Consider the following 15,430-nt stretch of genomic DNA (forward strand, 5'->3'; position numbering starts at 1 on the left):
GGTTGCACAACAAGTGGTGCCATCAAAACAAATCACCCAGAGATCAAGTCACCCAGTCATTAATTGACCTCATCAGTCTTTACCAGTTGGTCGCCAAAAGAGGGCAAGAAAAAACTATCCTGCAACTACCAGGCATCTAAAAGCATAGGGACAGGTTAGAGCATAGATGCCTGAACCAAAAAGGGGTTTTACAATTTCATTCAACTAGCACCTTGCTACTCTTCCCATTTATTTACACTAGTCACCATTTTTCCAAAAAGTGTAAACCCTAGTGGGGAAGAGACAGAAAATAATTAAATTAGAAAATAGTTTTGTACGGGGGAAATTACTGCATTGTCTCATGAATGTCGCCGTTATGACAGAGAGAATATGTATACATAAATAAATCAATCTCCCCAGTCAAATGGTATACGTTTTTTTTTGGTCCCTTCTGTTTCTCAAAGTTGTATTTTAAAAGTTTGAGATCTTTGTTAAGTTGTTCGAAAAAGGTGATTGGTATACATATATAACACTAATCACCTTTTCGAACAACGTAAAGATCTCAAACTTTTAAAATACAACTTTGAGAAACAGAAGGGACCTAAAAAAAAAAACATTTGACTGGGGAGATTGGTGCAATATCTATTCTATTAATCATAGTTCCTGCCCCAAACACACAACATACCACAGGTCTTTCTCATCCCCTCCAGGCAGAAGGCAATTCCCCTGAGGATTGCCCTACCTTACACTACCAGGGGTTTTATAATCGCTTGTTCGAAATGGTACATCCCAATGTGTTTCACTCCCCAGGATTGTCCTTGCATGCCAAACAGAATTATTAAGATCACTCTGCGTAATGTCTCCCTCAACAGATTTCGGGGCGATGGGCAGGTCATCAGGTTACAAGGCACTTTTCTTGTGTGGTTCTTTTGCCCATCAGTGGCTTCCTAAGGATTGGTATGGGGCTGACCCAATTGACTTCCTCAAACCTGCCCTCAGACACCATGCCCTTCCAGAGCTGCTCATTCTGCCTCTAGAACTGAGGAGTTGGCCATATGGGGTTGGTTTATAGGGGCAAGAGGCATATTTTTCCATGGGTTGGCACATCTATGAACAAGGCAGATCTTCACACTCTTGCATACTCTTCATGGAGACGACACCGCATTGACTCGCTCGGAGTTAAATGCAGAAGTAGCAGCTCTCGAAACCTGGTCCTCCAGAACAGAATGGCTCTAGACCTTATCCTGGCCTCCAAGGGTGGTACTTGTAAAATCATTGGACAGGAATGCTGCACGTACATACCCGATCACTCCTCCCATGTCTCAGATATCACTCATCTCAGGGGTATTAGTTCCGCTCTACATGCAAATAAGGAGGGTGCCTCATGGTCCCTCTTTTCCTGGATGCAGATGCACTTTGTTCTTCCATACTGCATGGCATCAGGATCTTCCTGGCCCTCAATGTTGCCCTCACCATGCTGGGATGCATGTTTCAGTGTCTGCTGCATTGCTGTGCACAACAGGTCTCCCATATACCCACAGATCAGAAGCTATGGTCCTCGAAGTGCTTAAAGAACAAGGGGAGATTCCTTGCAAAGTGACATTTCAGGTCTCATGGCCATGGAGGGCAAATTGTATACTCAAATGTATAATCTTTCAAGTACGTTGTGTTCTTCCACATCTGTGTCTTCAATTTGCTGTTCCATTTCTATTCAGTGTGTCTGCTTAGGACATTTGAAATTTGGAATTTTCTGCATTTCCTTTCTGTGGTCTACACAGATTAGGGTATGGCCAAACAAGGGAGTTGTGGTGGTAACATATTGTAGTTTCCCTATGACCCATTCTGGTCCACCCATTTCTCCAGGCTAGGCAGATCTTTCCAGCCCCAGCAACCTGACGTCTCAGCTCACCGTCTTCTACCTTTGCCTTATTTGGTATTCAGTTACTGTTATTTTGCTTTTCATATGTTATTTGCGAAGGTTATGCTAGCTGGACCCATGTTAGGAAAGAGCAGAAACCAGAAGGCCTACATGGTGTTCAGAAGCCATATGTTGTAAGAAACGGTTATGCAGACTGGCTGCTAGCACCCATCTGGATTTGTGCCAATGGTACATTATATTACGGATCAGTCTATATAAGCTGATACTTTTGCACAATCCTCAGACTGCTTTGGCAACTCGGACTTGGCTTGCACTCTCTCAAAATCGCAGCTGTCATTAGTGGTCAAAATACATTAACAGTCAGCCTTGCTCAGTGGGTTTTATTTTTTCTTTGCTTCTCATACAATATATTTTGCATTATCAAAACCCATTATATGCTCTCAAGCTCATTGGTCCTGCTCCATCCCTCCCTTTCATAGTTTCCCTTCCCCCACATTGCTCAGGAATCCAGCTCTGCTCACCTTTGTAGTGCCTCTCGCCCCATCCACTGTCAGTACTTTTGCTCCCCGTCTGCCTGCTTCTATGACCAATTCACCTCCTTGCCAGATCGATTGGCAGAAGGTAAAGATTCAGGATCACAAGCAAAGTTGCAGATCTTGTGGGAGGAAATTCATTTTTCAATGATTCTCCAAATAGATAAACATTCTAATGTAAACACTGCATTCAGAAAACACTAAACCAGTGTGACGTTTCTGAAACCATTGCTGTTGGTCAACGTGTTTGGGTTGAACTCAATAATATGCAGATTACTAAAAGGCAACATGGAACATTGTGTGATTGGAGTATGATGGCAGGGTGAACATGGGTCTGATCGCTGCAAGCCGGGCTCTAGAATGTGTTGCAGCATTGTATAATAGGGAACAAACTGCTATGACATGGGCTGTAGTCTCCGTAGAGAGAGAACGGTTTACAAGCGGGGCTTAGGCAAGAGGTTTTCTTATAGATCTAAAAATACGCTTGCTGCCATCAGAACAGTTCCTCATTTACCCGTAATACATTTTTCTAACTACAAATAAAAAAATACATGTGAGCAATAAGCAAAACGTGAGGCACAACCTGTCAATAGTGAGAACTATTCAAGTTTAATGAAGTGCACGTGCGTCTCGTTCACAGACTACTTTAGCATGAAATGCATGCATTGGCTCGGTTAAGCAAAAAAGAAAACATTTAAAACTACCCAAAGAATTCCTGCCACCTTCAATAAAACACATCTTGCATTATTTCAGGCTCGTGGGGCCAAGTTGTTGATACAATGACATCAATCGAGACACTAAAGGAGGTCATTGCTCAAAGCCTATGCTTTTAGATTATGAATTGCAATTTTAAATTACTATTTGTTAAAAGCAAGAAAAGGCAATAGAAAGCAGCAAAGCATTGGAAACCCGAAGCACTATACTTTTTCAAAGGTCCCGATTATGTTTCAATTTTAACTGCAGGTCACTACGGAATATTTAATTTACTTTGCACATCCCCAATGCAAAGAGTGCACATTTAGACCCCGATTCATGGATTCTTTGCGCCGAAAAAAAAACGGGATTTGTGCGCCATTCTGCCCGCAAATCCCTGTTTAACAAATGGGGATTTGCGGGCAGAATGGTGCAGAAATCCCAATTTTTTTGGAGCAAATAATCCATGAATTACCCCATAAATTTGGTGTGCTGTAAAGACAATAAGTTGGGCCATCTAAATCCTGAAACTTTTAGGCAAGCTATATAAGGCCAGATCGCAAAGGCTGTAGCAGAAGCTGTGAGAAAGCTGTACTAATAGAAATTGAAAATAGACTTTAGCTTAAAAAGATTTTGGGGAAAAGACAACATGGATGATTAAAAAGCTCAGAGGTATAAAGCAAACTAATTAATTTTGCCTGAAACCAGGCGATCAGGTCAATTGTGTGCAGAAGCCTTTCCGAGGCTTATACATGTCACTGTAGGGTCACAGAACCAGTTTGGCCGGTCTCTGGCATTTCCTGGCCCCCAGGGTAATTCACCTTCAGCAACACTCTGTGAGCCTTTATGCTGCCTGCCCCGGCACTCCTTTCTACCCGTGGGTGTGACCTACAGAGAAGCATGCAGCAAGGGGGGCCAGCTTTCGCATGGCACTGAAAGAAATTTCAGACTCAAGTCACGTAATCACCATATACACTTTTCCTACAATCCGCACACAAAGCTGCAGAAAACGCGATCTCAATGCGGTCTCTAAAAAGTTATCAACATATAAAAGGTGCCTCCTGGGATGGCACTGTCCCCCATCTGATGGGTGTTCTTATCGTGCAAGTAGATATTTCTCCAAGGGAACAGCCAGAGGGAGAGAAGTTGCAGTAGCTGCAGCAGGCCAGACAGCTTACACATTTATAGCAGCAGCATTACAGAGAACCTCGTACCTTCTAGTACGTCTAACAGAAAATACGTTTAGAAGAACTTGGAATCTAGAGTTCATCACATTAAGTCTAGTGACCTGCAAGCTTTTCAAGTGATAGTGTTCTCAGAAGTCTTGCAATGTTAGGGCGCCCAATCTTGAGCTTATCTTAAATATATTTTAAAAAAAGGGTTTGTTAAATAGGTCGCTAGATGCCCCTTTTCCAAAGACTGCACTGGTTTGACCATGCACGAGCGAAGTGGAGACAGCCGGGCAGTCTGCGTAACAAAGACTGCATGCACACCTACAATTTCGGAGACTTTGCTTACACTAAACATCTGCAGGTGAATTGTGTAAATATTTAGATCTTTAGGAAGACGTCACGATTTATATCGCATGCAGTAAAACATGCACCCAAAAAACGAATGTTTAGTTTCCTGTTACATTGGGTCTGTACTGGCTGAAGCTTGCAGTGGTCATCACTTTAAACGAAGTACGGAGAAACGCAAGGAAGCCTGGAAGAGGGTTCACAGTCTTTAAAAGGGGACCACATGTCAGGATACAGACCCAAGAATCAGGACATCGAGCAAAAAGGTCAAGAAAATTGTAATGCTGTGTACAACAACTGCTGCGTACTGGGATTGGTTTCATTTTAGAATTTTGAGGACTAGGATAGGGACAGGGGGCGCCGGGCCGCAACAGCCACGTCCCCCCATACGGAGACACTTGATTTGATGACAAAGGCTAGGAGGAAGCTCCGGTGCATTGCTCTATACAACAGCCCAAGCGCAAATCTAAGAGGTCTTATCCAGGGGGGCCGAGTCAGACCGCAAACATGTCCCACACAAGAACAGCTTAAAGCAACTATTTTCATAAAGAGAATTCAGGCACCTTTTTGGTGTTCAAAAGATTCACAAAAACATCACTAGTTTGCGATTCACACATAACTGTATATAAATCGAGAGATAGTGCAATAAAATGAGGTTAGGATGAATGTCTGGCTCTGAAACAAACCGACTTCACAGAGCATTGTCTTGTCAGCCATCTTACACGGGGAGCGACAGTCTCCAAACCGTCGCTTCAAAAAAATCCACTACCTTAAAATGCCCAAAAAAGAAGAGTTCCCAAACAAGATGAAAGCCACAAAGGATGACCCAAGAGATGTGTGCTATAGACAACCTAGTGCAAAATAGAAACAATTTACTTCCAATGCCTAGTAAATGATTTTCATCTGTTCAGTGTTCCGGTATTGCACTATCCACACTTTGTTCCACCACCCGTTATCGATTCTTCAGACGCCAACTGGAGTGCGAGCCCATCAGATCTAAAAGAAATGGGTGAAATAAAAATACATTTACATGAATATTAGAAAAGCTTGGATGTACTTCACATTGTCAACAGGGAGCACTCTGGAATCTGGCTTCCATTTCCAGTATTCTATGGGAGGAACAGCCTTGCACCACACATGCACGGAGCCCTGAATGTAGTCCAGGCTCCCTCTGGGATTAGTAAAGTTGCAGATCTCTGAGCAGAAGCGAAACTAGCGATGCCAAATGATCTACAGAGGACTACATTACCCGACACCTAGTGTGAGGCGGCACAGCATGGGGCCTCAAGCTTGGTTGCGATTGTTAAAAATATCTAATATATGAGAACATAGTTTGACAGTAGATAAAAACCAATAATACACATTTTATTTTAAAAATGGCCACAGTCGCAATCACTTTTCCCTACAAATGTGCCAGTATTGTTGGTGAATTTGGAGAAAACATTGTACATTAGGTCAATAGCGTGGTTCAAAACTACCAGCTGCATAGTGCACAAAATCAAATAAATGGCCCACAGGGTCTCAAAAAAGCAACCCACACTAGCCAGATGGGTTGGCCTCTTGGTCATTGCCCCATTGGCCAGTCAGCGTGTAACACAAGACCTGAAAGTGGCAAAACAGTCTGGCATATGATATGATATAGCATGGCGATGGAGGTGAACCACTGTATTGCATAGGCCAAGATAACCAGCAGAAAAGCCGAGCTACTTGTACCACTTCGCACCACACGATAGTTCTCTTGAGGGACGGGAGGGGGGGGGGGAGCAGGTTGCGTTTATTTCGATGCCACGTCATGGTACAGATCAAAGATCACCCTTCACTGCTGCGAGACAGTCATATGAAAAACCCTTCCCGTGGAGGGGAAAATCTATGGGAAGAAAAGGACATCACCTAAATGTGTATCCCGGTGGCGCAGTCTGGCTCATCCACACACGCTGTACCAACATGCAGGAGGAAGGTTCCGTGAAAGGTTGTTGCAATTTGGGGGCAATTCCTTCCAGTAGCTCAGCACAACTGTCCACAGTCATTCGGAATGACATTTCAGGAAAAAAAAAAAAGGCAGAACGTCCCAAGAACAGACCAGATGAAGGAAACCTCTGCAAGGTCAATCAAGTCCGTATTTCTAGGTTTCATAGCAGACGTATTTTGGAAGGGCTCACCTGTGCGAGAGTCACCCTGTTAAAAATGGATCACCTCTGCCAAATAGAATAAAAGGGAAGATCCCACAATCCCTTTCTCGCCTGCAGCACCAACCTCTCCTGGCAGATCACCGGACAACCTCCCACGCCATGAACAGGATACAAAGAGCAAGGTATTATTTAGGCCACGGAAGTGTAGCGTATTCTTCGGAGGAGTTGCCTCTTTTAAAAGTGCACAGTCCACCAGGGATTAAGGGATGTGTGACCCACCGCGAGGTCTTGCTGCTGGTGGGAGTCCCTCGTGATTGGCCACGGCCACGCACACACACCCCCCCCCCGAACTGGCAGCCGTTTCATCAGTGTCTGCAGCAGACGTAGGTCCTGCAGTGGGTCACCGTTTCCTCCGTCCAGCCTCGGCTCCTGTCGTGCGTTTATGTTCAGGCACTAGTTCTCGCTTCTCAAAGCTCGCAGTTGGCGTTCCCACCTGGGACTAACCCGAGTAACCGAATCAGAACGCACATGCACTACCTGTCCAGGTCTGCTTTTTCGTAGCCCGAAAGTTGCAAACTGCAAACGTCACGCACTTTATGCACACCAAGCTGCACCATTCTGCCAAAAAGGGGACTCTCTCGGGAGTCTAAGTAGAGCAACCCTTAGGACAGGCTGGCGAGATATATAAGAAAACTCATGTGAGATATGAAACAACCATTCCCTGCCTTGATTATTTATAAAGCGCTCCAAACCCAGAGTTATCTGGGCGCATTACAAGAGATTTTCAGTTTCCACGTTACATTACATGTAAAACCAGGTATACATTAGAAAGGTTACATTAAATCACAAAATTACATAATAAGACATACAAAAAAAGCCATTTACAAAGATACAACAGGGTGCAGTCTACGAGGTCCTAGGTTAGGAGTGCTAGGATTGTAGTAGGTCCTTGGAGGGAAGCCAACTTTTGGTATTTTTACTAAAGTTGAAAAAGGATTGGTCTGCTCTTAAAGTTGTGGGTAAGGAGTTCCAGAGTTGGGCAGCCAGAACAGGAAAGCTGCTGCCCCTTCAAGCTCAGACTGCATTTTGGACCTGCGCTTATAATCTGTAAGTAATTAAAAATGACATGCCCTAAACATGCTAAGACTCAGAACAGTTTTTCAGAACTCTGTTTCAGCATATTTTTAAGAAACACGAGTGAACGATTTTCGCTCGGCACCATGTTGCCCTGAAGATGAAGAAAATAAAAGTTGCTCTCTGCCTTCCAATTCCTGACTGAACCTCACCAAGGCACGACTCAAACATTTTCTGTGGCCTTCTTGTGAACATTAGGATCATTGACAGATGAGAAGAGCTCCACTCTGAAGGCTGTGGTGTGCTTCACACCATGCCCCAGTGCGCACACAACGCACAAGCTTGTATGCCAAACGCAGCGATGCAGGGTATGCATCACCTCACTTAATAAAGGAGCAGCGCCGCACAATAAGCAAAGAGCCCGCAGCGGAGACCATGAGTAGAGTCTCCAATGTGTTTATTGGTCCAAGACTGCCTTGGGACTTCGGCCTTAGCAAGGGACCAACTTGACATGTGGCATCCAACCTAACACAAAGGGCCCTCTCATCCAATGCCCAGTGTCCCATCCCCCACCTGGCAGACCCAGGGGTCCATCAAAGTAGGATCCAACAACTGGCGATGAAGGTGGGATGGGGGACTGCAAAGAAACTGATGTACCCCTCGTCCCCCAGCCAAAGACCAGGGCCCCTCACAGACCTGGACACTCGCATATTCATGCTGGAATTTTAAACCCTAGGTTCGCATTCACCAGCGGCCCAAAACGGACACCCTGGGTGGAGCACTCAGAACTGTATTTTGCCACCACTAAAGAAAATGATGCGGCCAATACATCAGTGAGGTGATCCTATGCATGGCTAGGAGTCCATAAGACCTCCTGAGGACAACTTAAGTCACAACGAAAACAGCCCTACTCAAATACTCTATTCGCAAGATGAACTGAAGAGGTTCTGGCTATGCCAAGCGCACATGACCCCATCGACACCTCTCATGCAACGCTGTAGCAGCTGGCATCTACCAGCACCTTAACTGACGAAACAGTTTAAGTCCACGTCCAGCTCACCCAGGGGTGTTATTCGTGCAAACTAAGACAACAGCTATTAGGTGAATCTGGCTTTCCCCTCCAACAAATTCTGGAGCCAAGACGTTCTGATGAGCCGACTAAGAACAGAGCGGAGAAAACTGAGGCGGCCTTCCAACATGTAACAGGTTCAGGCTGTTGCCCAGAAATTGCCATGGAAAAGAGGTGAAAGTACAGAGGACAGCACTGCGAGAGACCCAAGAGCCTATTGACCACAAACCGCTACTAAACAGTACGACCATTGGGATGCCATTATGCCCCAAGCAGGTCGCTGCCCAGCGAGATAGGCCGAAGGCACTAAGTGTGGCAGGCTAAACCACTTGTGAGCATGTGCCAAGCTGGCAGGCGTGCCCCAGCCTCCATACCCCAAATCGACAGCAAGGCAAGGAGTCTGCCTAGTGGACACAACACAGGAATTTGACCCAGATAACTCGGAAGATGATCACACAGTAGTCTTCATAGCCACACTTGGCTGCAGCTCCAAGTGACGGCATCAACCAAGATACAGGGTTCAGGAACTCTGATGCAAGCACTGATCAACACCACCGCATCAGTGAAAGTAATGAGCAGTGAACAGGTCAAACTCGTGAAGCCACAGCCATGGGTTAGGATCACAACAGTCCAGATCTACATGGTAGTAATGCTCCCATCCCACTGGAATTTTTAATGTTTTTATTTTATTGTGCATTTGTAAGGCACTTATACAGCAAGTACATTGTGTTTCAAAGCACCCACAGGGCAGCAGGGAAGGAGCATGGAATTGAAAAATAAAATACAGACCTACTAGGCACTGTGAGCATTCAGAACATACAAGTGCAGAAAGAGGAGTGGGGGAGAGGGTAAAGGCTAGGAATGCCAGTGCTTGAGAGTGAGTGGCAGAGTGGGAGGCTGTTCCATAAAAGGGAGCCCGCTGAGTAAAGAGATCGGCCACCAGCCCTCTGTTTAGCGAAGGTCTCGACACACAGGGAGTTGGTACCAGAGGAACATAAAGATCTAGGGGGAAGAGTATTTAGTGAGAGCCAGTTGTAGATAGCGTGGTGCCCGGCCCCAGACAGCCTTATGGATGATGCAGAGATATTTGAATTTGATACTTGCAGTAACCGGGAGCCAGTGGAGAGTTTTTAGGGCTGGTGAGACGCGGCCCCTGTGCTTGAGGCCAAGAGTGTTGCTGCCCTATTCTGGATTAGCTGGAGGGGTTGTAGAGGGGAAGACTGTAGATTCAAGAAAAGGCTATTGCAATAGTCTATCCTAGAGAGAACCAGTGCTTTGGAGACATTGAGCTTCTGGGGGAAAGTGAGAAAAGGGAGAATTCCTTTGAGAAGGAAGAGTTGAAAGTGGGACTTCTTGGCAATGTCCTGAATGTGAGAGAGGAAGGAAAGAGGAGTCGAAGAGGACTCAGATTTCTGGCTTCGGATGAAGGAGATGGGGAGAGCCCATAGAGGATGGCCATAGGCCCAATAGGAAGGGTTTCTGGCTTCGGATGAAGGAGATTGAGTAGCGAAGATAGCTTTCCAACACAATGAGGTAGTCGACAAGCTTTACATCATGCCAGCCAATAAGTCTGTAACACAGCTGAGGAGCTGGAAGTAGTCCCATTTGCATTGGACATGCACAAAGAGGAAATTGAGAAGCTTTTAGAAAAATGCAATGTGTTATTTAGAAGCGTTGGCTACCTAGGCTTCCACAAGTGAGGCTGCACATCAACAATACGGTCCAGTCCATTGCGCTGAAACACCGGTGTGCGCTATTCCACCGGCTTCCCTAGGTGGAAGGGGAGCTGTGCAAGATGGAAAAGAGCCAGTGGCACCACACTGTGGGGGTCACTCATTGTGGCATGGACGCCAACAAGGCCAGATTAGGTACCCGTCTGTGTGGACATGTGCCTACCTAACCGAGCAGTCAAAACAAAAAGGCACCCTACACCTGGGAGATCTCGTCGCTGATATCCAGGGGGAAACAGTGCAAAGCTTGTTCTTACTGCAGGTTATCATCAGATCCCCTAGCACAAGGGCTTGAGTTCCATAACCATATTCTTGTCTCACAATGGCCTGCACCACTACAGATGCAAGAGTTTCTGCTTCACCTCCACAGCGGCGGTGTTCCAGAGCCCTGTTTAGGGAGCCCGCGCCAGGACCATGGCTGGTGTCCTCAATGTGAGTGAGGACATACTCATTCACCAGCAGTCTGTCTTGTGGGAGTGCAACCATTTCACCATCCAAGTTACTAACTGACCACAAGCCACTACCCGTAAGAGGAAATCGTCCCATTGACAGCTGCCAGCATTGTAATACCCAAACTGGAGAAAAACAATCAACATCCATGGCCTGCAGGTATCACTCAGGTCAGACAACAGACCACCCTTCAAGGGGAGCAAATTTAAGCAGTTTCTGAGCAGCCTGGAGATCAGGAATTGGAGGATCACCCTCTGCTGACCGTGACCAAAAGGAGATGGCGTACTTCATGCGCAATCTCAACAAGATGATCAGAATAGCAGCCGAGCACCAGGACGACCCTGGAAAGGGACATTTTTGAATTCCTATGGGAATACGAGACACAGCCACTTAAGGTGTGGCTCCAGCCAACATTCTGCTAGGAAAGTCATCGTGTACCACCATCCCGGCGACCTAAAACTGTACACCTGCTGAGCTAGATGCTCAGAGATGCGCCATATGGCGTGAGGGACGCCACCAAGCCGAAAGCTCACTCCAAGGAGCCAGAGAACCAGATCTTGGAGTGGAGACACCATCCTGGTAAAGAATAGGAGGCTGCAAGGGAAGGTCAACCTGCTGTTCGCCACACAGCCCCAGCTAAATAGGGCAGCATGGTAACCGCCTCCCGAGGACCAGAAACCATCACAAGAAACTCGTCACACTTCAAACCCCTAGAGAGAACCAAAACAGATGGGAGACCACACGAAGGGGTTGAAGGGGGTGGGGGTGCATCAGAAGAGGAAACAGGCGAGTCCACACCTTAGGAGGCTACATGCAATGAACCCCAGACAAAGTGGCCACAAGGACCTGACCCAGAGAAACTGAGTGAACACTGGTACCCTGTAAGGAGACCCATGCGGCTACTAGGCAAGTTCAAGGAATTTGGTATGGAGTGAAGCTACCAGCAAATGGACTTTATGAACTTCATTGATGGTGCTGAGGGATGTTTCGTCGTAGAGCTCACAAGTCTGCACAAAATGACGCAGTGATTTAGGGTATGCATCACTGCACTTAAAAAGGAGCTGCCGGGAACGTGTGAGCGAGGAGCCAACGGCTGGAACCACAAGGAGCATCTCCTGTGTTTTATTTTTCCGAGACCACCTTGGCCCTTTAAGTATCACATTGCCGAATTGTAGCTAATGCTGACGCCCTCAAGTACTCAGCCTGGTGTGTGGCAGCCAAGCTAGCAGAGGGGCCATCTGATACAAAACACAGTGGCCCCCAGCAGACCATCAAAGTAGGATCTAAAAAGGCTATAGCAGTCTGATGCCCCCATTCACCACTATCCAGGCCACCCATTCCCCCCCACATTGGTGTTGAAAAACTAAGCACTCCCTGGCCTTTTTGTATATATGTGCCTCACCTTGCCACACTGGAGCAAAGGGTAGATTCTGTTCTGCTCATTGCCCCGAATCCATGTTAGATTTTGTGGAGAATGTTGTTGATCTCTATGATCTCCCAAAGCAGAGGTTATATGCATCTTCGAAGTACTGTGACAATGAAAGGTGTGTTGGCCACGTCATATCCGCCAGGGATAGTTTTGCATGCCACCTTCAATTCAATCAGTTTATTTTTGTATAGCGTGCTAAGCCCGGGGGCATCAAGGCGCCGTTACATGTTCAGTTACTCAGTAGGAGACAGCGTATAAACTTTTCTTTCATAGCAGGGGTGCAGATAACATGGATTAATTCGTTTTCAAATTGTTAAATAAACAAGTTACTCAAAGGACTAATTGCGTACATATGCATAGCAGGGTCAACAGATGTTATGGAATAATTGGTTTTCGCAATGATCAAATCATATTAGGTGAACATTAGTGGTTTACACGAAGACCATTGCTGAAGTGGTGAAGTTCCCATCATATTCATTAACAACATTTAGTAGTGGGGTGGTGCGAGGTAAGGTTTCACTTGTAGGGCGTCGGGGGAAGCTATATATCTGCTTAAATATATTACATTTACGTTGAGTGCTTATAGGAAACACTACGTTGGTATATTCAACATTTGTAGTCTTACTTTTTATAGATCAAAAACTAACTTTACAACAACAAAAAAAGCCCCCCCCCCCTACTGAATTCTAATATTAAGTTACAGAAAGTGTGCATTTTATTGCATTGAGGAGAAGGGTATTGCATGACCCAAGAAGGCAGCTCCGAAGCATTGACCATTTGTGTGTCGAACGACAAAACTATTGTCTTTGCCAATGTTTGTCAGATGAGCCTTCTTGTGTATGCTCATACATCACCATACACTTTACGAAACAACAAATACGAAGTTCGGACCATTTGTTAGTCAACGAACAACTGATAATAAAAACTATAGGATTTGCCCGTGCTTGTTATTTCGTAAATTTTTACAGAGCGATTGTTCAGGGTAACTGAAGGTATGCACACTTTGTCAACGCACAGCTTCAAATGCCAAAACAATCGGTCATGCCAAGGCTTGTTTTTCCGTACATTTTTGCGCACGTGATTTCTTGTACTTGAATCGATGACAATTTGTTGATCAATAAACTAAAAGCGGCCGACTAGACCCTTTGCCAATACATAATGTAAGGTTTCCCCACCATGTCACAAGGCGTGCGGGGAAGAGAGGTGAAAGGCTGGTTATGCCCACTCTGCGTTAAGGTGCCTGGTTGGTGCAAGTGTTCGGGGTGCTCTATAAAGAAGAAAATACAGTCCTGTAGGTGTTCAGCCACAACACGCAAGTGGGTGCCCTCACCTTCATCCAAGTGGGTGCAGTAGGAGACAGGACCAATATAGTGACTAACCTTCTGCACGCGAGCATAGGCTCCTCCTATCTGGTTATTAGCATCTTCGTCAAATGTCACCTACCAATGCAGGCATTCAAGAATGCCTTGTTTGCTGGTGCTGCCATCGAAGGCTTGACCCACGTTTGAGCAGCATATAACTTGTGTAAAAGGCCATGGTACCCACCGAGTGTATTCTATTAAAATAAAACACTGAGCAATCATGCTGGACCATCCGCAAATCTCTAAAGGCTTGGCCGTTTACCCGAACATTGGTCTTAAACTTAATGACAACTATCTGTATATCCTTCCTGTGAGTAACTAGTTTAGGTAACAGCACCTCGATGCCCTTGGGTTTAGTGCGCTATATAAATGGAAAAATAAATAAAGGAGTGTCGGCCTACGTCTTTAAGCCTGCCCAATCTGCCAATAGAAGTATTTTGTGTGACCCCAGCAAGGATCTCCAAGCAATAGTGAAGCAGAAAAGGACGCCAGCTCCCTCAAAGCCCCTCTACGGTAAAGGGGCTTTGCTGAAGCTGGGGTCCTTTTTATAGCGCCATGTAAAGCTCTGGGTTCCCAGTGAGGACTGTGACATCTCTTGATGTTCCAGTTGTTCCTTTAATGAGTTTCCAGTACATCTTTTATGTTTCTTATGTCAAGTTCATCTGAGCTTCAGGCAACATGCACCGGCATCCTCCCGGGCAGGCTTCATCTCACCAACTCTCTCAACCATACAACAACATTCTCACCAGCAATATTCCATGTCACTCACTCCGCATTCTACTCATTCTGCAAAACATGAAAACCTAAATCACTACATGCTACCAAGTGGCGAGCAGAAGAGCTACAAAGTAACTGTCCGTCGACGAGGTTACCCAGCAACTCCTCCAAAACATCAATGCCAACAACCGCATTCAGCATTTGGGGTTGTGGAGACTGTGCAGCATACCAGCAGAGAAGAGTTCACCCCCACTCCAGATGATAAACAGCAGTTACTGCAAGAGTAAACATTTAAAATTGCAAGCTACTAGCCAGGCAAAAATCGTCACTCAACCCCATCCAGTCCCCCCACATAACACCGCCGCCCCCCCCTGAGTTGTTCACATATATACAGCATACCATTTCTTACTGGCAAAGCGTCTCTTACTTCTAGTCATGGCTAAGGGAGAGTGCAAGTTTTGAGGCATGAGTTAAGGATCACAATTGCTACAGGCATTTGGAGGATATCCAATGAGGTACAGACCTGTGAAACAGGTGGGGAAGACACCATGGAAGGCCTCTCCTGGTTGAAAGAGGACAGAGCTTCCCTTTGCAATAATTGGCATTGGTAATAATTGTTGCAGCAGCAGTTTTCAGCATCCCCCGGTTACCACTGGTGCTTTGGATTCTAGGTTCCAGTAGTTGACTGCTGAATGGCTCCTAAACATTCCCAAGATTACACAATGCTGTGCTGGAGGTCACTAAGCCCACCTATCAGGGACCATGCAAAATTCATGAGTGCGTATCCATTCCTAGCAAACAGGCTCAGAGGCAGTTGCTGGAAAGAGCCCGCAACGAGGCACGATGAGATATGGCCATTATCCAAAATAA

General features: G+C 45.8%; 1 protein-coding gene across 1 annotated transcript in view; it reads right to left on the reverse strand.

Annotated features, from left to right (window-relative positions):
• Nucleotides 1–2,977: 2,977 nt before the first annotated feature.
• LOC138492017 (trans-Golgi network integral membrane protein TGN38-like) overlaps nucleotides 2,978–15,430 on the reverse strand; it is a 69,543-nt gene continuing 57,090 nt past the window's right edge. The window contains exon 4 of the mRNA XM_069618936.1: nucleotides 2,978–5,597. Coding sequence (XP_069475037.1) covers nucleotides 5,592–5,597 — 6 coding nt within the window. The 3' untranslated portion in view covers nucleotides 2,978–5,591. The remainder of the gene's footprint in view (nucleotides 5,598–15,430) is intronic.

The sequence above is a fragment of the Ambystoma mexicanum genome, chromosome 10 (assembly GCF_040938575.1).
Source record: "Ambystoma mexicanum isolate Mex_15411 chromosome 10, UKY_AmexF1_1, whole genome shotgun sequence".
Lineage (NCBI taxonomy): Eukaryota > Metazoa > Chordata > Amphibia > Caudata > Ambystomatidae > Ambystoma > Ambystoma mexicanum.